Raw genomic sequence first — 20,920 nt, 5'->3', positions numbered from 1 at the left:
CAGGGAGGAGGCGTGCTTGGCCTGCCTGCCGCTCCTGGCACCCGGGAACTGCTCGTGCCTGCCTCAGGCCGAGCCTGCCCAGGGCGCCCGGAGACAGACGTGTGTCTCTCTCCCTTTGGTAAATACAAGGAGCCGGGTGAGTTGCCGGGTGACGAGTGTGCCCTGGGGTGGGGGGTGGGGGCCTGCAGAGCTCCACGCCTGCCTCCTGCAATTGGGGCCGGCTGGACAAGTTTAGGCTGAAGGAAATCAGAGCTGCAGGCAGCGGGCGGGCAGGCAGGCCCCAGAGGGCCCCTCCCTCTGCCGCCTGCAAGCTCCTGGCACTCTGAGGGCTGCAGCTGCGCTAGGCACAGCACGGCCTTGGCGTCCCTCCTGCAGCTGGGCAGCCTGAGCCTCCCCCCCCCCACCGCTCCTGCACAAGAGAGCTGCCATGGCCACCCGGAAGCGGAGCTTCACCTTTGGAGCCTATGGAGGGTAAGTGACCCTCAGAGGCTGGCCGGGGTAAGGCCGACCCCAGGCCGGTCTCTGTGGAGCGCCCTGCACCCTGGTCTTTCAGGCACGTGCCCCTCCTTGCGCTCCCCCCCTTGCTCCACCCTTCCCTCCCCAGTTCCACAGGGGCTCTCTGCAGATAGGGACACAGGGCAAGCATCCCTGGCTGCAGGCAGCTGACCCCCAGGGCCCTGACTGTTGGGGGAGACATGCTGCCACTTCAGGGCACCAGCTGGTGAGGATCCGAGGCACCCTGGAGCTTCCAGGCTGGCGCTTGACTTTGGCTTTGCTGAGCATGTTGCTAGCAGCTGGACTGGGCGTGTGTCCCGAGGCCACCGTTCCATTTCTTGGCCTAAGCCCTCCCTGGGTTTGTAGCCGTCCTCGAGGGGGTAGCTCTGGGTGCATCTCAAAAGGGGTTCTGCCTCGAAGGACCTCTTGTTTCTGCCTTTGTCTCTGGGTCAGCCCTTGAATGCATCTTGCGGGGACCTCAAAGCCGCTGGTGGCCTGGAGCAGGACTCTGAAGAGAAGGCCATGCCAAGGCACCCTGCCAGGCATTCTCCGCTCTCCCCACGCTCTGCAAGGCAGTCAGGAGTGTGGGCCACGCTGGCAGTCTTCCTTGCATGCTGCCCCCTGCCCAGGAATGCCTCTTCCCCAGCCGTCTCAAGGCCACGCCTGTTCGCATGCCCTTTGCATTGCTGGCAGAGGCATTTTCCTGGTGGGAGGAGGCCGCTGCCTCTCGCAGCCATACCCCCCCCCAAGAGGGCTCTGCCAGAGGCCATAGAGGGGGGAGAGCGTCAGAGCCTGCAGGAGGGACTGCCCTCTGAAAGAGGGCATGGGGTGGGCACAATGCCCCCCTGCTCTGCGCTGGTTGCCTTTTGCCCAGCTGAGTCCCCAGGCTGACCTTGGTCAGAGGTCCCTTGTGGATTGTGCTGGAAAATGGTGTGTGTGGGGGGGTGGTACCCCTAAGCGATGTCTTCCTAACCACTTGATGCCTTGGGGGGGGTCTGTTCTCCCCACATTTGCGGGACACCTGCAGCCTTGGCCTCCACGGGGTGCCCATGAAAGGACAGTCACCCAGGGGCTTCTGCCAGCGCCAGGCACCAAGCAGAGTGGCTCAGGGTGCCACAATCTGCCCCAAGAAGTAAGGCCACTTTTACCCTAGTGGACCTGTTGTAAGTGAGGCCATATTGGGGGGCAGGGGAGGGACGTCCCCGACTGGCGGGAGGCGTGCTGGCTGCAGGTGTGTGGGGGAGGCCGGTCCCTTTGTGGGGTAAATAGCGGCTGCACGGGCAGGGATGCGGGAGGAGCCGTGGCAGTCCGACCCCAAACACAGCGGGGCTGGCTGGACAGGTTTGGCATGATGCGGGAGAGGCATAAACACTCTTGCTTTCTGTGGCTGCTCTTTGCCCTCTCTTGTGCAGGGCGGGGGGGGGGGGCTGGAGAGCCACTGCAGGCTGGGGGTCCTGCCTTTATGGCCCGCCAGTTAATCTGCCTGCGGCCATCTTTGTGTGTTTCAGGGTGGACCAGACCTGGGGCAGGTGGTAAGTACAGATCTGAGGTGAGGCACGCCAGTGGTTGGGGAGAGGTGGGTCTGTGTGTCATAACCCTTCCCCTGCAGCAGCAGCTGGCAAGGGAGTATCAGTGCCCCTTTGAGATTCACCCTTTCTCCCTGGCTTGGGGGGGGGGTTCTCCCCCTCTGGCTTCAGGGCCAGGGTTCGGCTCCCTCACTTTGCTGAGGGCCGTAGGAGACCATGGGGGGGAGGGGCTGAAGTCTTCTCTTTCTGAGACACAAACACCCACCCTGGAGCTACAGAGGGAACAGTGGGAGACCCTGAGTCTGCCTGCTGGCCCAGCCGTGGTTCCCAGCCCAGCACCGTGCCCCCCTGCCCCCACCGAGCCCCCTGCCCCTCTGTGGCCGGTGCATTCCCAGCCGCAGCCACCACTCAGTGCTTCTGCTGCCTCTGGGGCCTATCTGGGGGGTTTCTCTGCAGAGCACCCCTGCTCTGCGTGCCCAGTGCTTTCAAGGCCCCAGCAGCCCCCTCCCTTGAGCCTTTTTGCCCCCTTTTTGCAAGAGCAGCTTGCCTGGCAACAGAGCGGGAACCCCTGAGATCCGCCACTCCCCCTGCTTGGAGGACATAGGGAGGGGCAGGGGCCGGGGGGGGGCCTCAGGGCAGCTTGCAAAGTCAGGGAGTCCCTGGAGAGAGCATTCCAGTGGACAGAAGGCATCACCAGCCCACGTTCCCTAGCACAGGGATGGGAGGAGACGGGCAGCTGGGCTGAGGGGCGGTGTGCATCCCTGGACCAGGAATGGGGGGGGGGGGGGCTCCTGCTTCCTCAGAGAGGGTGAAGGTCGCTGGGGCCTTCCTATTTCACAGGTCTCCCCTCCCCCTGCAACTCTGGGCTTTTCGCCTCTCCAGGGGCCTGCTGAGTGAACAAGAAGCTGCCTTGTGCCCCCCCGCCCCGCCCGCCCCCCCGGCCACTGGGCCACCTCTGCTAGGCTGCCAGATTCTGTTGTAGGCCAAGGGGTGCCTGTCTCTAGCTGACCGTGGCTGTGATGGGACCAGTTCTGCCTCTGAAGGGAACACGACCTGGGGTCTTCTCCTGGTGGGTGGGTGGCTTAGCTCAGGGGTAGTCAACCTGTGGTCCTCCAGATGTCCATGGACTACAATTCCCATGAGCCCCTGCCAGCGTGGAGGACCACAGGTTGACTACCCCTGGCTTAGCCCACCGAGAGAGGACTGGTCAGGGGCTGCCTTCCAGATCTCAGATTTGGGGTCAGATGGGCCCTTGTTGAGAGCGGAGCCCCCTGGCAGGGGGCACAGGGCTGTCTTCTTGGGCCGCAGTCTCTTTCTGGCCATTCCCAGACCAAAGTGGGCTCCAGAGCTGGTAGGGGAAGGTCTGTGGCGTGGCCGGGGCCTCCCGTGGAGAGAAGTGTGGCGGGGCCCTGTGCCGTGGCCTTGGCCTTCCGTGTGCCACTGCTTCAGCACCACGGACAGCAGCTGTCAGGAATGGCTGCTTTCCGCACGCAGCCGAGATGCACATGGGGTCCTTTCTGCCCGGGCCTTGTTGTGCGTTGTGTGTTTGAGAGATGGGGCTGCTTGGGGGGGGGTGGGGGTGGAGCTTCCTGTGCTTGGCCTGGGGCCACCCCTCATAGTCCATGCCCTTGGGCATTTGCTGCAGCTGAATGGCTGCCCTTCCGGAACAGGATTGCAGCAGCACCGCCCTTCCACAGGGAACATTGTGCTTGGAGATTGGCCTCCCCAGCTTGCAGCTGGGGGGCTGCTAGCTCTGAAATGGGCCCCAGAAGGTGGCACTGCCCATCTCCTCAGTCTGCCAAGCAGCTCTGATCAGCCCCTGCCCGCCTGCCCTGTGAAAGGAGGCCTGTGCTGTGCTGGGACAGGGGGGATGACAACTTTATGCATTCAGCTCCCCCCCCCCCGTTTGATGGGAAGCTGGCGGTGAAAGTTCAGCGGAGGGCGGTGGAAGCATTGTCTGGGGCAGGGCAGCAGAGGCTGCCTCGGTGTCCTTCTCTGGGGCTGAGGTGGTTTCCTTCCTTGGGGGTTAGGGTTGTGCTTGTGGACCCCAGCCCCTCCCTCCCCGTCTGTGCATGGCTACCCCCTTGCTTGTGCCTCTTGCCTGCTCTGCTGCGGGATTCCCCAGCCCCTCCTGGGAGCCCCCGCAAGCCACTCTGACAGTGGGTGACAGAAGCCCAGAGGTGCCCTCCCGGTGGCTGAGCCCTTCTCTCTCTGCCACTGTTTTCTGGCCCCCCACCCCTATTTTTAATGGGCCCTCAGCAGGGTGGGTGCAGGGGGGGCTTCCTGCTTGGACCAAGAGCACCCCAGGTTGTGTGCAAAAGAACAAAAAAGCCACTGACTGGGGAGCAGGGTCAATTTGTTCTGTGGGAGCTGCTTGGATCTTTGCCTTGCCACGTGCAGGCTCCGTGGCCTGCTGCCTTGTGACCGTGTGCTGTGGGCTGCCCCCAGCGTGTTCCCTCCGTGGGCCAGAGCGCTGTGGCTCATCAGGTGTCCTACTGACAGGGCCCCTTCCTGTGAGGGGAGGCCCTGTTTAGGGTGAGCTGCTGGGCCGCCCGGAAGATCTTTTCCCCACCTGCCTCACCCTCTAGTTGGCCCCCGGGGGCTCACCTGGGGCACTGCTGACCCATCACCTGCCCCAGAGCCTGCATATTAGTCCCCTGCTTTCCGGGGGGAGGGCTGACTCGGTGACCCGAGAGGAGGATGGCTTTGTGGTTCGGACGGTGCCTCAGCTTTGCTTGTTGACCTCCTCTGTGGACGTTACCGTCCTTACTGGATGGCATGCCCCAGACGTGCCACACTTTGGTAGGAAGCTCGGTGCCCTCTGCCGCACAGGGAGCAGAAGGAGATGGCTAATGAGGACGTACATTCGAGAAGACAGGGCAGTGAGCGTGCAGAGTGCCCCCCCCCCCGCGGGCCTGGGGGAAGAGCGCACACAGCGTCGGGTGGAGAGGGCTGGCCGCCCCTCCTTGGCAGAAGCGTTTCCGGGCGCACGTTTTGGGGCTTCTGTGGTGCAGCTGTTTGCAAGGAGGTTTCTGTGTGGGTGGGGGACCTGCCCCCAGCACCTCCTGCACTGCACGTGCACCGGCATTTCAGCCTGAAAGGTTTGTCGTGTGAGGCGGCGGGGGGGGGCAGGTTGTGTGAGAGATGCCTGAAGAACAAGCAGCGGGTAGGGCGGGGGCCTTGCCTGGAAAACTGTGGAGAGCTTTTCAGCAGCCGAAGGACTGGCACAGCAGGTGGGTGCCCCTTCAGCACATTCAGTCCAGGTGCTCTGAAGAGCCGCTTGGGGGGCTGACTCCCGCACCCTCTAAAAGTCTCTGCTCAAAACATGTTTTGCATTCATGCGCTAACATAGTTCTGGTGAATAAACTCATTAGCCAAAGCCGTGGTTTCTTTATTCAGAGGAAGGCCCTTGGAGACACCCCCCTCCCCCATTGCCCATGTTTCTGGCTGGGGGGGCAGTTCAAGCAAGAGGTGGGCTTTTAGGGTATCGGCAGGGGTGCTTCGGGTGGGAGCACATCAACCCCCCCCCAGATCCATCCCTTGGGTGGTGGGAGTGGCACTTTCTTGTGGGCCTGTGGGGGGGGGGCTTCCTCCGCTCTGCCCTGCCAGCCTGCCAGGGGTGCTTCTTCCCAGCATGCCAGGGAAGGCCCCTGATACCGTCCTTGCCCTGGAGCCAAATGGGGTCTGTGAGGGGCCGGTGCTGTGGCAATGGCCACGGAGGGACAGGGTGCTCCAGCCCCCCCCCCCCACAAACACATGCCCACTTATGTGGGTTCCAGAGAGTTAACAAAAATGTTAACCTGGTGGAAGGAAGGAGGGAGTGGCTGACGGGCCCCCACACCACCAAAGTGAAGTTCTGGGGGCAAGGGCTCAGTCTTCTCCGTGCCCCTGTGCCAGCCCCCTTGGCTTGCCGGAGAGAGTTCGTCTGGGCCCTGGTGGGCAGCAGCTGTGTGCGGGGTCAGCATCTGGGACCGGCAGCTTCAGCCTTCTGACCAGGGGAGGGGGAAGCGCCACCTTGTGGCCTCTCAGTAAAACAGCAGAGCAGAGCCCTCTCATGCCCTCCCTCCCTCCCCCCCTGCCGCCCATCAGAAACTCCAGTGAGAAGAGCCCTGCGGTGCTGGGCAGGCCCTCTGGCTCCTGTCCCTCTTGGCAGAGCTTCTGCCGGCCCCTGGGTGGGAGTCCTTTAGATAGGGAAGCTGCCCCTTTGCGCTTAGATCCCCCCATAAGGTTTCTCCCTCCCTCCCTCCTTCCTTCCCCGGGTGGGCGGCAGAATTGCTTCCAGACCTCTGGCTGGGTCTGTTCCCTCCTGGAAGCAGGCCAAGCAGCCCAGCCAGCCCAGCTGGAGCTTTGCACGTGCCAATGGGTGCTGGCAGCCTCCAGGTTTCCCCTTCCTGGCGAGTCACCAAAGGTGGTAGAACAAGACCCCTGGGCTGGCAAGGGGCCTTGGGGACTGGGGGGAGGCCTCTGGCTGGTGGGAATGAAGCCGTGCCACGTGGGTGGACTCTCCAGCTGCCGTGGCTGACTCCAGGCTGGGAAATTCCTGGAGACTAGGGGGGGGGGTCAGGCAGGTATAGTTGCCTGGGGGCCACATGTAATCCCCAGTCACCACACCCCTCCGGGAGGTTGGCATCCCTGGCACAGGCTCAGCCCCCCCCCCCGGTCCTTCCCACTTTGCAAACCAGTCTTGGCTTCTATGGGGATGGGAATGGGACAGAGTCTGGCCTGCAGACTCGCCTCCCCCCCCCCACACACACACACACTCTGTCACCATCCTTGTGCAATTACCCCATGCTAATTGCCAATCAATTATTGGAGCTGCTGCCTTGGCCAATCTGTCCCTGATCTCCCGTATCCTGTTGCTATGGGGACAATTTAGAAGCAGGACAACGCTGGGCATGGCTTTCTTCCACACGGTTCATGGCAGGCCGCAGCACCCGATGGGCGTGGGGGGGGAGCTTGCCTCCTGTTGCCAGCCACTGCCAGGGATCCTTTCAGGGGGGTGCCTTGGCTCTCCTGGCAAGAGACGGGCCGTGTGTCCTCCTCTGTCGTGCCAGGGCCTCAACTGACCCCGAGAGCGGCCACTGCTGGAGCCTCAGATCCCTCCCCCCCATGCACATACATGCACACACCACAAACAGTGGCCTGCTCTTCCCCCCCCCCCCAGGAACATTTCGGCCCCACTTCCCCAAGGAAAGATTCACTAACAACATTTAAAGGCCAGCAATAAAACACGGATTAGGATAAAATGCCCTGGTTCAACCTGGGGGGGGGGGGGGATTAAATTCTGTGTGCTGATCCGTCAATGAGCAGGAAGAGAGTTCTGTGGCAGCACTCCCCCTCCCCCCCCCGCCTGGTGCCATGGCCAGTGGAAAAGGGGCCGGGTGGGCCTTGGGAAGAAGAGGGGGTGGGGCTTTGCACCCCTCTTTCCGCTGCCCGAAGGAGTCTCCAAGCGGCCTTCCCTTCCTCTCCCACAGCAGGCGCCAGGGGGGGGGGGCGGGGGGGAGCTGTGACTGGCCCACGATGGTGGCAGGTGGGGGAGATCAAAGGTTGCTGCTCCTGATCCCAACCCCAGCAGACCCCCGGCATTCATGCAGCGGCAGCAATAACTCTGGATCCCCTTCAGCTGTGGAGCTATAAGGAAAAGCGTTTTCCTTCGAATGGGAATGAAAGCTGGAATTGGCCCTCCTGTGGTTTGGAACGGGTATCCCATCCTAGTGTGGATTTTCAAGATGAGACTGGGGGGGGGGGGGTCCGGGGCAGGGGAGTGGGTGCCATGCAGGCTTCAGGGGAAGGAGAGCAGCTGTGCCATCGCCTGCCTGGCTGCTCTCTCACGCACCTTCCCTCCCTCCCTCCCTCCCTCCCTCCCTCCTGCAGGAAGCGCCATGGGCCACGCCACACCTCCTTCCAGGCCTCTCTAGAGGTGCCCCCGGTGGGCACGGTGGTCCTTCAGGCCGTCGTGCACCACCCCAAGGTAAGGCTCTCTGCTGCTTGTGTCTCCTGCAGCACGGATCTTCTTCTGCCAGGCTTGTTGCAGGACGGATGCCGCTCTGATGTCCTCCCCCTCCCCACCCCTCTTGCATCAGGTCACAGCTTGCCTGGGGGAGGGGAGAATAACCACCTTGGTCAACAGGAGAGCAGAAACGATTGGGGCCTGCAAGCAGGGCCTATGGCCAGGTAGCCTTGCTGGACCCAGCTGCATGCCCTCTGCTCCCTCTGCCCGGGGGTGGTTGTCCGGCTCACCAGATGGCAGGTGTGCTCCTACTCCCCCGGGCAGCCAGCCCAGCCCCCCCCCTTTGTTCCCCGCTGCTGTTGCCCAGCTGAAGAGCATTTTGCGGCTTCCCCGTGCAATATGGAAGGGATTTGCATACACCAGCCCTGCAAGGCAGGCTGAGAGAGGGCAGAGAGCATTTTGCCTCACATTCCACGGGCTCTTTTCCTCCTGCTGGCATCCAAGCAGCACCTCTCTGGTCCTGTCCAGAAAAGGCTTCCTCTCTATTTCCTGTGGGAGGAAGGACCTGCCCCCACTTACAAAGCAGAGAAGCTAGTGGGGGGGGGCTGGTTTGCAAGGGCCCCTTTCCTCCCACTCTCCTGGTGGCACCATCCCAGGGGTCTCCCCTCTTCTCCCCCAAATTGCCCTCTGCAGCTCCACCCCAGAGGGGGGTCCACGTTTCCCCCATCCTGCTTGGTGAGGAAGCCACGGTGGAGGGCCCTGCTGGTTGAAGGCTGCCAGCATGATTAATTTTTGTGGGTGGGTTTCCATAGCAACCCACACCCTCCCGCAGCTCTCTGGGGTGTGGGCCTGAGTCACTTGGGGTCCCACGGCTTGGCTCTCCAACTCTGGCCTGCAAGGAGGAGCCTCCCCCCTCTCATCTCCCTCGCCCCCCCCCCTCCCATGGCTTCCACTGAAGCTAAGTTTGTCCCATCCAGAAGGGGATCGGATGGGGGGTGAAGAACTAGGGGGAAACCCCTCGGCTAGCCATCTACAGCTCTTTGGGTCTGTAGGTTACTCCCTTCACAATGCTGCACCTCAGTTTCTCCTTCTGTGAAATTGGGAGGGGTGCCGAGGGAGGAGGAAAGCTCTGCCCTGCCTGGGGGGCCCCGTGGCCCTTCTAGATCCTCCCCCCGACCCACCACGGGGATCAGCAGCAGGCGGGAAGCTCGGGGCCGGGAGGTGAAAGGCCACCTTGTCTGGGCGTTGAGAAGGTGCCCATGTTAGTGGAACACCCTGGCCAGCGTCGCATGGAGAGGGAGGGGCCCTGCGGGACCCCTGAGGTGGCCAGGGAAGCGTCCCCAGCGGGCAGAAGGTGGCCAGGCCAGGAGTGGTGAACCCAAGGGCATTAGTGCTGACTGGCTTAGGGGGGGGACCAGGCTCTCCTGAGGTGGCTTCTGGCCCCCTTCGCCAGCCCTTGGCATCCTTGCCCTCCCCCTCCCCCAGGAAGTGAAGCTTGGCACATGCTCAGAGGTCCAGCCCCTCGTGTCTGACGCAGCCCAGGTGCAGCATCCAGAAGAGGTTCTGAGGAGGACCCCCCCCCCGCACACAGATGTGCAGGGGGAGGGAAGGGGGTCCTTTCACCAGCCCAGGCCCTCACCCCTTGGGAAGAACGGCCAGGCAGGACTCACTTGCTCAGAGAGCCCGTGGAGGTCGTCTCCTTAGTTCCCTGGTCGGGGGCTGGAACTGCAAGGGCCTCCCTGAGAGGTGCAACCTTCCAGGCTGGGTCCCGACCCCCTTGCCCGGCTGGCAATGCCCTGCCTCCAAGGCGGCCCCCCCCCCTCCAGGGTCCTCCAGAGGGAGCTCCAGGGCGGCTGCCCAGGTCAGCCCGCCCCCCACCCCCGACTGGTTCAGGCTGATCTCTTTGTCCCCCTCAAGTGTCAGCCAGTTGCCATGGGGACCCCAGTGGGCCAGGCCAAAGAGACCCCCCCCCGCCCCAGCAGAGCAGGAGCTGGCCGCTGCCAGAAGTCCAGGAGAGGGCCTGGCTCCTCCTCGCTTGGCCGCGCTCCCTCCCTCCCCGCCTCCCCCCCCCCAGCACCTGGCCCACGCCCAGAGTGTACACAGGGCAGGCAGGCAGGCAGATCCTGGAGCGGGAGGCGGGGGGGGGGAGCCACGGTGGGGCCTGCCGGGAGCCTCCTGTCTCCTGCAGGCACGGAAGTGGAGGGGAGGGGGTGGCAAGGCGGGCAGGCTGGCGCTCCTGGGGAAGGTGCTCCCATTTGGAGCCATGGAGCCTCCCGCCCCCCCTGGGGTGATGGCCGGTGGAGGAGGAAGAAGGCGTGGGGCGGAGTGGGGCTCGGCCTCCCCGCCCCGGAGGGACTCTGCCGAACAGAGAGTGAGTAGAAGCCCAGGGAGGGGGTGCCCTGCCTTCCCCACTTGGCACACGGAGCACTGGCCCTGCGGGGGAGGGAAGGCAGGACCCAGAATGGGCCAGAGCACCCCCAGAAGGGGCCCCTCTCTCCCCCGTCCTGGCCAGGCAAGGCTGCTAGCCCCCCTCCCTTTGGCTGTGAAATTAAGAGACAAGCACGGGGAGGGGGGGCTTACTGCCAGTGTTGGTGGGGTTCCCGCAGCTGCTTGGCTTGGGGGGGCTCCTGGTTGGAGCTGCAGAAGGGGGGGGCTCTCTGAGGGGGTACCTGCCTACCCTGGGAGATCCGGGCCAATCTCGCTTGCTGGCTAGAAGGACCCTGGGTTGAGTCTCGCCTCTGCTGCAGCCCCAGTGTGGCCACCCTGTTAGGGGGATGAAGCTGGCCTACCTCGTGGGATGGTTGTGAAGGGGCAGAGCTTGTTGCCCGTGTCAAGCTCTCCGCGAGTCCCACTCCGGGCCACTCTGTGCTCGTAGGAAGTGCGGCCTGGATCCCTGTCTGACCTCTTCCCTCTGTCGTCCTTGCAGAATGCAGAGCTGTTTGAGATGATTGAAAAGATGCAGGTGAGTCAGCCCAGCCTGCCTGCTGCGGCCTGCCCCGTGTCTGGCAGTGCAGACAGGGAGTGATTCTGGGCGGGGGGGGGGAGGTGTCTTCTGGGGCAGGGAGCCAGCAAGCGACCCGACCCGGGGAACAAAGGAAGGGAACTCTTGCTGGCAAAGGGGGAGCGTTGGGAAAAATGCAATGGATGCTGTGCATTTGCAGTTATTCATTCGGATTCAGAACAGCCTTAGAACACGGTTCTTTCTCACCACAGCCGCCCCCTGCGGTGGGCCAGGCTGAGAGTCTGTGACAGGCCTTGGGGGTCCTCGGTGTCGCCTAGGAACAGGGCCCAAGTGAAAACCTCTCCATGGGCCTTCGGCCTGCCTGTGCCTGGTCGGTGTACAGACTGAGGAAGGGGCTGGTGTTGAGCGCACACCCCCCCCCCCACTTGGATCCTGGGAGGAAGAAGGGGAGAAATACCAGACTGAGGAGGACCTTGCAGTGAGCATCTCTGAGCTGGATGCAGAAGGAAAGAAGGCTGCGGTGGGGGGAGCGTCAGGATTCCCAATTGCTCCCACTGAGCTGCTTGGTGGTGGTGGTGATAGAAAATGCAGCCTGCACATGCTCAGAGACACACACTCTCCCCTTGAGCAGTGCTGCACGAGGGAGTGATGTGTTTCCGGGCTGACCCCTGGCAGTGCACATGCAGTGCGGACCCCACCAGGCATGTCCGGGAACAAAAGCATGGGTTGTAGAGCCTGGAACCTCAGGCATTTGGGGGTGGGGGGGGGCGCTGAGCGGGCAGAATAGGCATTCACACACCCTCAGACCACGCCAGGCCCTGCCCAGCCCCCCCCCCCCGGGGAGCTCAGAGAGGCCTGTGCCACGCACTGATTGTGCCCCTTCTGCATGACTTGCAGGGAAGCAGGATGGATGAGCAGCGATGCTCCTTCCCTCCTCCTCTGAAGGTGAGCATCGCGGAGGGGCTTGGAGGGGGCTGCAGGGGGCTTGGGCCTGGGAGCTGCACAGCGCAACCGAAGAAGGCAGGGCAGGAGAAAGCGGGCAGTGTCTGGCCAGGCTTGCCAAGATCTGAGCCACCCCTTGACGCCCATGGTCTCCCCCCCACACACACACTGTGTGCCCCCATATATTTCTGTCCCCCTGCGGGCCCCTGAGGCTCTCTCCAGCGGCCGATGCCTGGGGGGCTGAGCCCTTTCGGTGTTTCTGCTGCCCTTTTCTAGTTACCTTGGTTGGGTCCAGATACCCTGCTGGCTCTGGAGCTCTTTCCCCCACGGGGGGGGGGGCTCTGGGGGGAGCTCTGAGGTAGACCTTGGCCCAGTGGAGCCTTGAGGGTCCCCCTCCCCCTGGGGGCACCAGGCTCTGCCCTGCTCAGCTGGCCTGCGGGGAAAGAAGGTCCCCCAAGCACTTGCAGCCCAAGGGGCCCGGTTTTCTTCTCAGGGAGGGTAGGCAAGCTGGAGTCGGGGGGGGGGGGTGGATGAGACCCTGTCAGGGGACACTTGGCCAAGCAAACCCCCCCCACACCAGCATGCCCCGCCGGGATCCCCTTAACCTTTTCCCCGGCAGGAAGGCAGCCAACCTCTGCTTCTCCCCCCCCCCCCCGTCTTGCAAAGGAGAGAGGGTGTGTGTCTTCCCCCCCCTCCCCCATCTCTGCCTCTTTTCCACCCATCCCCCTGACGTACCTTTGCTTGGTGTTCTGCAGACAGAAGAGGATTACATCCCCTACCCTAGTGTCCATGAGGTATGGAGAGCCATGCTGGGAGAGGTCTCTGGCAAGCTAGGAGCAATGAGAGCTAAGTGGAACTTCCAGCATCAGAGGTAGTATACCGCACAGCCAAGTGGAACTCCAGGGGAACGCTGTTGGACTGCTTGGTGGTCTCCTGGAGCCTTTTAGCTGGCCACCCTTGGACCCTGTCCCCATCCAGGCTCTTTGGGGGTTTTCAGCTCCGCTCCCTCTGGCAGAACTGGCATCCTTCTCTTCAGGGTGGATTAAAACACCCTCCAGGGTTTGTTTGTGTTTTTTTTTGGGGGGGGGCTCACATTTCTCTGCAGTCCTGGTCGGTCCCTGAGGACTAGCCTTGATCTGAAGAGCTCCATTCTCTGGGTCTGCCGTTCTGCACGGGGGCCGAGTTGAGCCTCACGGGCAGGAATATTAGCGTAGGCGAAACGTGTGGAATTGGGGCCCTTTGTGTGAGAACCCTTTCCCACCAAATGTGCTGCCCAAGAGGGGATGGATGGGGGGGGCGGGAGCTGCTTTCTGCTGACCCCCCCCCCCCGATAGCTGGTGCTGAGCCTGCAGCCGCCCTGCCTTCTTCCCGTTTCGCAGGTCCTGAGCCGAGAGGGACCTTTCCCCCTCATCTTGCTCCCCCAGTTTGGGGGCTACTGGATTGAGGGCACCAACCATGATCTGACCGGCCTCCTTGAGACGGAGCAGCTCACGTCCCCCACCTCCAAGGTGAAGCTGGAGTGTAACTACACGGCCACGCTCTACAGGAAGCACTTCTTGGGGAAGGTGAGCCCCTGGCCAGGCCCTCTGCTGGGGAGGGGGGCCCGCGAGTCCAGGCACAGCGCCACGTGGCCTCTCTCCATCCAGCTAACGCTGCCGGTCAGGCCCGGGTCAGCTGGAGACTTGCCCTAGTGGGGGAGTCTGAGATAGGCTGGGGGGGGGGGTCCAGTCCGCCCTTGGTGGCCCCCCAGCCCCTCTGTCGGTTCCCACGGCCTGCCTGCTTGGTGCCGCCCAGCCGCTCTGTTTGCCCGCGACCTCCTTGTGTTTGCATTAGAGGCCGTGCTCAAGGCCCTCTCGGCGCCTGGCAGCCCAGGGCACAGCAGGGACCTTCCGCTCATGACCCGGGGGTGGGGGTGGGTGTTCCTGTTCCCAGCACCCAATGCCAGAGGCGTGAAGCTCCCCTTCACCCGGGCCACAGATGGGCCTGCTGCACGTGGCCAGACCTTCCTTGCCCGTTGGCGGATGAGGCCTGCCTGGCTGCTGTCTGTTTTCCTTTCCCAGGCTTTGGCCAGCAGGAGCCAGGGCACGCCTCTGCCTGCCTGTGCCAGGGGCGGGGCTGCTGGCAGGGCCTGGGCAGGGCCTCACCTCTTGGCTGCCCTTCCTGGCATCCTGAAGGTGGGCCGTGGGCATGGAGGGATCGAAGGAAGGCAGCCAAAGGGGCATCCCCCCCCAAGCGGAGTGGATGGGCAGGGGGCACCGAGGAGCCAGGCTTGACTGGGCCTCTCCCTCCCTCCCTCCTCTCTGCGGATCAGGAGCACTTCAGCTACTACTCAGTGGATGCTGCTTTGGGGCACCTGGTCTTCTCCCTCAAGTATGAGGTCATTGGGGATCAGGAACACTTGCGCCTGCTCCTGCGGTGAGTAGGAGGAGCGGCTGGAAGGCCAAGGGCCTCTCCCCACAGAACTGGTGTTGTGCGTGGGGGGGGGGTCTTTGCATGGGTGCGCACACACTCACACCCACGCACCCAGGGTGTCGGTTCTCTGCCTGATTGTTTGGCCACTTCTGCACAGGACCAAATGCCGGACTTACCACGACGTCATTCCCATCTCGTGCCTGACGGAGTTTCCCAACGTGGTCCAGATGGCCAAGGCAAGTCCTGGGGTGGGGCTGGGGGCTGGGTGGGCTTTAGCTGGATCAGGGGCACTTTCTGGGAGGCCAGGGCCAGGCTGGCTCTGGTCCAGGGTGGGCTGCAGCTTCCCACGGCCCTTTCCATAATGGGCGTACTGGTTGAACCCCGTCCCCTTCCTGCATGTGTCGGGAAAGAGTCCAGCGTGCCCCCCCCTCTCGGGGTCTCGGGCCCTGCTTGTCAAGCAGCCAGCTGGTAGCTGCAGAGCACAGTGGAGAAGTTTAATTCTAAGCATGGGCAGGAGATGAAGCCATCGGTTTTGACAGAGTTGGGTACCTTGATGCAATTGGGCCGGTGTCAGAAAGCCCCGCTGAGACCACCTCCGAATCGCTCCAGTGGGGGTCCCGTGAGGCTCCCCAGCCTTTCTGGAAGCGCTTCGGCTGGAATCTCAGGAAAAGTATTTGAACTTCCAATCTTAAAATCGGTCGCAGGCCAAGGGATGAGGCACGCCTCTCTGTTGCCGATTTCCCTTACGCGTGCCCTCAGACTGAACCCTTTGGATTCCTTGAGCCTCACTCATTCCAAGAGGGACTAGACTGATTTCGAATACCAATCCTGGCAGGGAATCAGGATCGCTCTTTCTCCTGCCTGCCTGCCTGCTGCCCGGCACAACCCAGCGGCTGTCCTCTTCAGCTGGAGGGCAGCTGCCAACCGACAGAGGAGGCTCGCCTCCGTGCACCTCCTGGCCTGCTCTGCTGCTGGCGGAGGAGCTCTCTGCTGCCAAGTGGCTGCTCAAAAGGGAAGCTTTCCCTGGCGGGGGGACAGGGTGACTCTGGGACGGAGTGGGCCATTCTAAGCAGGAGCCCACATCTTGGAACAAGGGGGCAGTCAGGTTTGGGGGTTTGCGGTTGAAACTGTGCCCCAGTTTCCTTTTGGCAAGAAGGTCTTCCATGGCCAGGAAACTCAAGCCTGCCGGGCCCCAAACCGCGAGGGGGCCGAGAATCCTGGCTGTGAGGGGGAGCTGCTTGGCGTGACCTGCTGGCTCTCTCCCTCCCTGGCTGCAGCTGGTGTGTGAGGACGTCAACGTTGACCGCTTCTATCCCGTCCTGTACCCCAAGGTAGGAGGGGCAGGCCTGACGCTGGGGGAACTAGGGGGGAAGAGATGGGGCACCCCTGGAACTGTCTTGGGCCATTGTGAGGAAGGGGAAACAGGGCCCACGGGGGCACGGAAGGGGTGTGTGCACAGTGCATGATTTGGCAGGGTGCTCAGGGTGCCCGTTGCTGGTGGTGATGTGGAAGGAGCTTTTTTCTGGGGGCCCCAGGGCAATCAGGTGGCACCTGAGGGGCTGTCAGGAGGAGAACAAGAGGGCCACCGGTCAGATCCACACACTTTGGGCAGGGGGCTTTGATGTCCATAGCTGGTTGCTGCCCCCGCCAGGGGCAGGCTGTGCCTGGCATGTGGGGGCTAGACAAGAACCGATTCAGACAGAGGGCAGGTTAGCCAGCTGGGGCACCCAGGCGTGGGACCTGGTGGGGTGGGGGTCTTGGGGGGAGGGCATGTCCTGGCTAGTGACCCGTCTTTTTGCTGCTCCCCATCCAGGCCTCGCGCCTCATCGTGACCTTTGATGAGCACGTCATCAGCAACAACTTCAAGTTTGGGGTCATCTACCAGAAGCTTGGCCAGGTGGGTGCAAGCCGGCCAGGGCAGGAGAGCAGCAGGCAGTCTGGGCGGGGGGAGGGGGCGACTGCTAGGAGAGGTGGTGGTGCAGTGCTGGGGGGTCGGGACATCCCACTTGTCCTCCCAGCCCCCAACCGGGGGCCTTCATCTTCCCTCTTTCCCACCTGGGTGATCCTACTGAGGCTCCACTCCCCTCCAGCCCCCCCTCCCCAACAGTGCAGCCCCCCTCCCCACCTGTTCCTACAGGGTCTTTGAAGAGCTGCTAAAGTGGCTGCTCCAGCACAGGTGGGGGAATGTCCCCTCCCTCACCTCCCTCCTGCGCAGCTTTCATCTCCGGAGAATCCTGACATGGCTGCTGAACTGCACCTCCGGATCATTCACGGTGGCCTGAGAAGCTCTGTCCTTGACCGCTGCTCCCCAAGGGAAGGGGAAACAGACCATAATCCAGCCCCTCCCAGTGCCCCTCGCCTCCAGTTGGCTGGGGAAGGGGCCACGTCGCCATGCAGGCTGGGCACAGGATGTCACGGGCTCCCAGGGAGGGCTCCAGGGGCAAATACAAAGGTGGTCCCAGGAGTCAGGTGACAGGGGTTGGTCTACAAACCTGAAGAATCTCGAAGGGTGGGCAGGTGAGGGGCTGTGAACATGCCACCCCTCCCCCACCCCCCTCCCCCTTGCAGACTTCCGAAGAGGAACTTTTCAGCACCAAGGAGGAGAGCCCGGCCTTTGTGGAGTTCCTGCAGCTCTTGGGCCAGAAGGTCAAACTTCAGGATTTCAAGGGGTACGTGATGGGCAGGGCGTGGGGGGGCATCTGCCCTGCCTGGCTCCGAGGCCGTGTTCTCAAGGGGAGGTGGGGGTATGTCTCTCACCCCGCCTGACTGCCTGTTTCCATGGAGACAGGTTCCGGGGGGGCCTGGACGTGACCCATGGGCAGACAGGGGCAGAATCCATCTATTATAACTTCCGGGGCAAAGAGATCATGTTCCACGTCTCCACCAAGCTGCCCTTCACAGAAGGAGATGCCCAGCAGGTGAGTGGCTGGCTGAGGCCTGTTGGGCAGAAGGGCTGCTCCCCCGGGGGCTTTGCCTTCTCTTGGTGCCCCCCCCACACACACACACACTGGCCGGCTGAGAGGAGGGGGCTGGGCCGTGTCAGTGACTGCCTCTCCCCCTCCGCCCCCCAGCTGCAAAGGAAGCGGCACATCGGCAATGACATCGTGGCCATCGTCTTCCAGGACGAGAACACCCCCTTCGTCCCGGACATGATCGCTTCCAACTTCTTGCACGCCTATGTGGTGGTGCAGGCGGAGAGGCCCAACACCGACCAGACCCTCTACAAGGTGCCCAGGGCTGGAGGGCGTGGCCTTTCCTGGGGCGGCCTTCGGGGGTGGGGAGGGGCAGATGGGGGCTGAGGTCCGTGCCCTTGTCCTGGGCGCTGCGTGGCCCTGAGGGTGCAGCTGAGGCCAGAGCAGGGGGGTCTGTCTCTCTCGGCAGGTCTCTGTCACTGCTCGGGATGACGTCCCTTTCTTTGGGCCCCAGCTGCCCAACCCCGCCGTCTTCCGCAAGGTGAGATGCGCTGGATGCTGCCCGTCTGCTTGGCTGCCCTGTCCTTTTTGCAAAAGCCTTTTCCAGGGCAGCCTGGAATGGCCGGGGGCCACGGAAATTGCGGGGTGGGCTGGTTGTTAGCGGCTGGTCCCCTAGGGTGGGGGGCATCCTTCCCTCTGGGGCCCTGGTGGCTTGCTGCCCGGGCCAGCACCTGTCCCCGTGGGGGGTCCTGAGGCAGTGGGGCAGGACTGGGGCTGTGTTGGAGGGCAGGCCCCCCAGATGACAGAGGAAGGGCAGGGTAGAAATGCGACCCATCCCCAATAACCACTTCCTTTCCTGAGGTAGGGCCCCGAATTCCAGGAATTCCTCCTCACCAAACTGATCAATGCCGAATATGCCTGCTACAAGGCAGAGAAGTTTGCCAAACTGGAGGTGAGGAGCCAGGTCTTAATGCTTGCAGGTCAGGGCTTTCCTGCCAAGGGGGTCAGAGACCTCACAAGAATATGCAGTTGATTGCACAAGGCTGAGGGACTGCTGGGCTGTGGGCTGACCCCCTAACATTTCTCCCACCCACGTCTTGGCTTTGTTCCTGTAAAGGCCACATGCTGTGAAGTCTCTCTGGGTAGAGCAGGCGGGGCGGAGGGGAGCCCCCCCTTGTGTCGCCTGGAGGGGGAGCGTGCCCCCTGCTCCCTCCCTCCCTCCCTCCCTCCCTCACTCACTCTCCCGCTCCGCCTGCCGCTCAGGAGCGCACCAGGGCCGCCCTGCTCGAGACCCTCTACGAGGAGCTGCACGTGAACAGCCAGTCCATGATGGGCCTGGGGGGTGATGAGGACAAGCTGGAGAACGGCAGCGGGAGCAGCGGGGGGTTCTTCGAGTCCTTCAAGGTGAGAGGCCAGCCGGCACCCCCACCCCCACCCCCACCCGAGCATTCCGGGCCGATTGGGGGCACAACCCCTGCCCCTGCTTTGGCGGCCCTTCTGAGGACCCCAAATCCAAAGCCACGACGGGGGTTTGGCCCTCCTCTGGATTCCTGAGCCCTTTCACTGCTGGTCGTTCTGGCTTCTGGCTGGAGGGCTGCAGCGACCCCCTCGGGGGCCCAGGGTGGGGTGGGGTGGGGTGGGGGTCCTGGCCCAGACTTTGGGGGCTTGGCTCTGGACGGGGAGTGGCCCTTGTGGGTGGGCGGGGCTGGACTAAGGAGCTGGACTAAGTCAGCCCAGCCATGATGTCCCTCCGGGGTGGAGGAGGAGGAGGAGGAGGAGAGTGACGCCCGCTGGGCCTCCTTGCAGCGCGTGATCCGCAGCCGCAGCCAGTCCATGGACGCCATGGGCCTCAGCCACAAAAGGCAGAACACGGTTTCCACCAGCCAGAGCGGCAGCTTCGGCCACAACAACCCGGACATCGCCAAAGCGGCGGGCTTAGTGAGTGCCCCCAGCTCTCCCTTCACCCCTCTTCTCCCCCCCCCGACTTCCGGGACTCCCTTCTCAAGCCCTGGTGGCCCCTCCTTCCCTATCTCCTCCCAGCGACGCTTCTGCACCCCAGGTTGCCTCCTCTGCCCCCCTCCTGCCCCCCCCAGCTTGGTCCAGAGGCTCCTCAAGAGGCTGCCACCTAAAACTGCCCCCACCGCCTCTTTCAGCCAGGCATCCCTCTTGCAAGAGCCCCCCTCCCCCCCCCCGTGTGAAATGGACAGAACCTCTGGCTGCTTGGGGTCTGTGCCGGTCCCTTTCACTGAATTGGGCCACCTAAGGGGCTGCTCTAGGGGGGGGGGAGAGGAAGCCAAGGGACTGCTCGCCCCCAATTCCTTTGAAGCTTTCCTGCAGGGAGGGGGCCTCCTGGCTGCTTCGGCTTCCCCACCATTAACGACAATCCCTGGGCCAAGTCCAGGTCAGTGAACAGGGTGGAATAATCCTGAGCCTGCCTCTGTTCTGTTCTGTCCCCACGAGTAGCCCTGGCCCCTCTGGGCATGGAGAAGGCACGCAAGGGCTCTCCTCCGCCGTCACCCCTGCCCACCCGCTGCTTCGCCTCTGCCCTGCTGGGGGGGGGGGGGGGGGGCTTCTTACCTGCTGAAAGGTTACAGTGGGAAACAAGGAAGAGGGTTTTTTAATGGCAAGAAGAAGCCCCCAGGGTGGAGAGGGATGCCCCTGACCACAGGGGGCCGTGTGGGCCGGCCCTTGGAAGCGCACCTCCCACCTCCTCCCAAGCCTGTTTTGGGCCTCCTCTCTTGTCTGCACATCTGCTTGGTCTGTGATCTTTCACAAAAGACAGCAGCAAAGCAAGAACAGAGTAAAACGGGGAAACCCAGAAAGTGGACCAGCCCACAGCATTGTGTGGGTCCTCAAAAAGCCCTCAAAAATGGTGAGGGCAAGACTTCGGAACTAGTTCCACGGGGACAGCACAAGTGCCCCCCCCCGCCCCCCAGCACTGTATGGCAGAGGTTGCACTTCACCGAGGCCACACGGTGGCGCCAGAGCTCCACAAACGGCAGCAGGATTCTCCCCGCCTCCCCGCTGGGCTCTGCCCTTCCATGCAAGGGCTCTCCTGCCCCAGGGGCAAGGTCCTCCATGGGGCGGCGAGGGAGGGAGGGAGCGGCCTGGGTACTCAGGGCTCCCACAAGAGAGACCCGGGTGGCTGTCCTGGGGGGAGGAAGGGAGGGCTGGATGCCCACCCTGGACTGGCCTCATGCAGTGGAAGAGGATGCCCAGGTCCTGGCAGTGACAGGTCTACACACACACACACACACACCCCTCCCCCAGCAAGGCCTTCTGCTCCTGCCTGCTTGGAGGGTCACTAATCTCCAGAGTTCTAGCGTCTGCCCGGACAACAGAGGTCAGTTCTGCTGGTGGGAATGAAAGGGCCCAAGAGGGAACTGTAGGACATTAATCACCACTAGGACCCCTCCTGGCGACACCCCCTGATCTCCTGGGATTTCCAACCCTGGAGTTGGCAACCCCACAGCAATATGGTGCATGGCCAGGTTGAGCACTCTCTTTGGCAGGCCAGCTGCCGCCCCCCCCCCAACTCCCCAGCACTTTCCCTGGCTTGCAGCTATTTGGCAGGGTCCTGGGGGGGGGGTCAGTCCCCCCAAAAAACTGATCAGGGGAAGAGAGCAGGTGGCAGCTTCGTTTTTGGCATTGCTGTGATGATGGAGCGCCATTTTGTTTGCATGACTCTTCTTCTCTCTCTCTCTCTCTCTCTCTCTCTCTC

At 63.1% G+C, this 20,920-nt stretch overlaps 2 protein-coding genes across 11 annotated transcripts in view; one reads left to right on the top strand and one right to left on the bottom strand.

The window, feature by feature from the left end:
• The window catches only part of LOC143824435 (proproteinase E-like), a 193,012-nt gene that overhangs the window by 121,596 nt on the left and 50,496 nt on the right, over window positions 1-20,920 (bottom strand). The window lies entirely within an intron of this gene.
• The window catches only part of RAP1GAP (RAP1 GTPase activating protein), a 28,614-nt gene that overhangs the window by 2,143 nt on the left and 5,551 nt on the right, over window positions 1-20,920 (top strand). For 2 of the 10 annotated variants that reach the window (XM_077311602.1, XM_077311600.1), the window contains exons 1-18: window positions 206-471; window positions 2,004-2,027; window positions 7,896-7,992; window positions 10,898-10,933; window positions 11,831-11,878; window positions 12,631-12,669; window positions 13,255-13,440; window positions 14,187-14,290; window positions 14,445-14,523; window positions 15,565-15,618; window positions 16,101-16,184; window positions 16,856-16,956; window positions 17,076-17,205; window positions 17,359-17,514; window positions 17,669-17,740; window positions 18,065-18,151; window positions 18,463-18,603; window positions 19,006-19,137. In XM_077311602.1, coding sequence (XP_077167717.1) covers window positions 428-471; window positions 2,004-2,027; window positions 7,896-7,992; window positions 10,898-10,933; window positions 11,831-11,878; window positions 12,631-12,669; window positions 13,255-13,440; window positions 14,187-14,290; window positions 14,445-14,523; window positions 15,565-15,618; window positions 16,101-16,184; window positions 16,856-16,956; window positions 17,076-17,205; window positions 17,359-17,514; window positions 17,669-17,740; window positions 18,065-18,151; window positions 18,463-18,603; window positions 19,006-19,137 — 1,614 coding nt within the window. In that variant the 5' untranslated portion in view covers window positions 206-427. Of the gene's footprint in view, window positions 1-204; window positions 472-2,003; window positions 2,028-7,895; window positions 7,993-10,165; window positions 10,343-10,897; window positions 10,934-11,830; window positions 11,879-12,630; window positions 12,670-13,254; window positions 13,441-14,186; window positions 14,291-14,444; window positions 14,524-15,564; window positions 15,619-16,100; window positions 16,185-16,855; window positions 16,957-17,075; window positions 17,206-17,358; window positions 17,515-17,668; window positions 17,741-18,064; window positions 18,152-18,462; window positions 18,604-19,005; window positions 19,138-20,920 lie in introns of those variants that run through there. The other 8 variants (XM_077311597.1, XM_077311598.1, XM_077311595.1 and 5 more) reach the window with 7 other exon arrangements.

The sequence above is a fragment of the Paroedura picta genome, chromosome 15, assembly GCF_049243985.1.
Source record: "Paroedura picta isolate Pp20150507F chromosome 15, Ppicta_v3.0, whole genome shotgun sequence".
Lineage (NCBI taxonomy): Eukaryota > Metazoa > Chordata > Lepidosauria > Squamata > Gekkonidae > Paroedura > Paroedura picta.
This window is presented reverse-complemented; position numbering and strand designations above follow the sequence as displayed.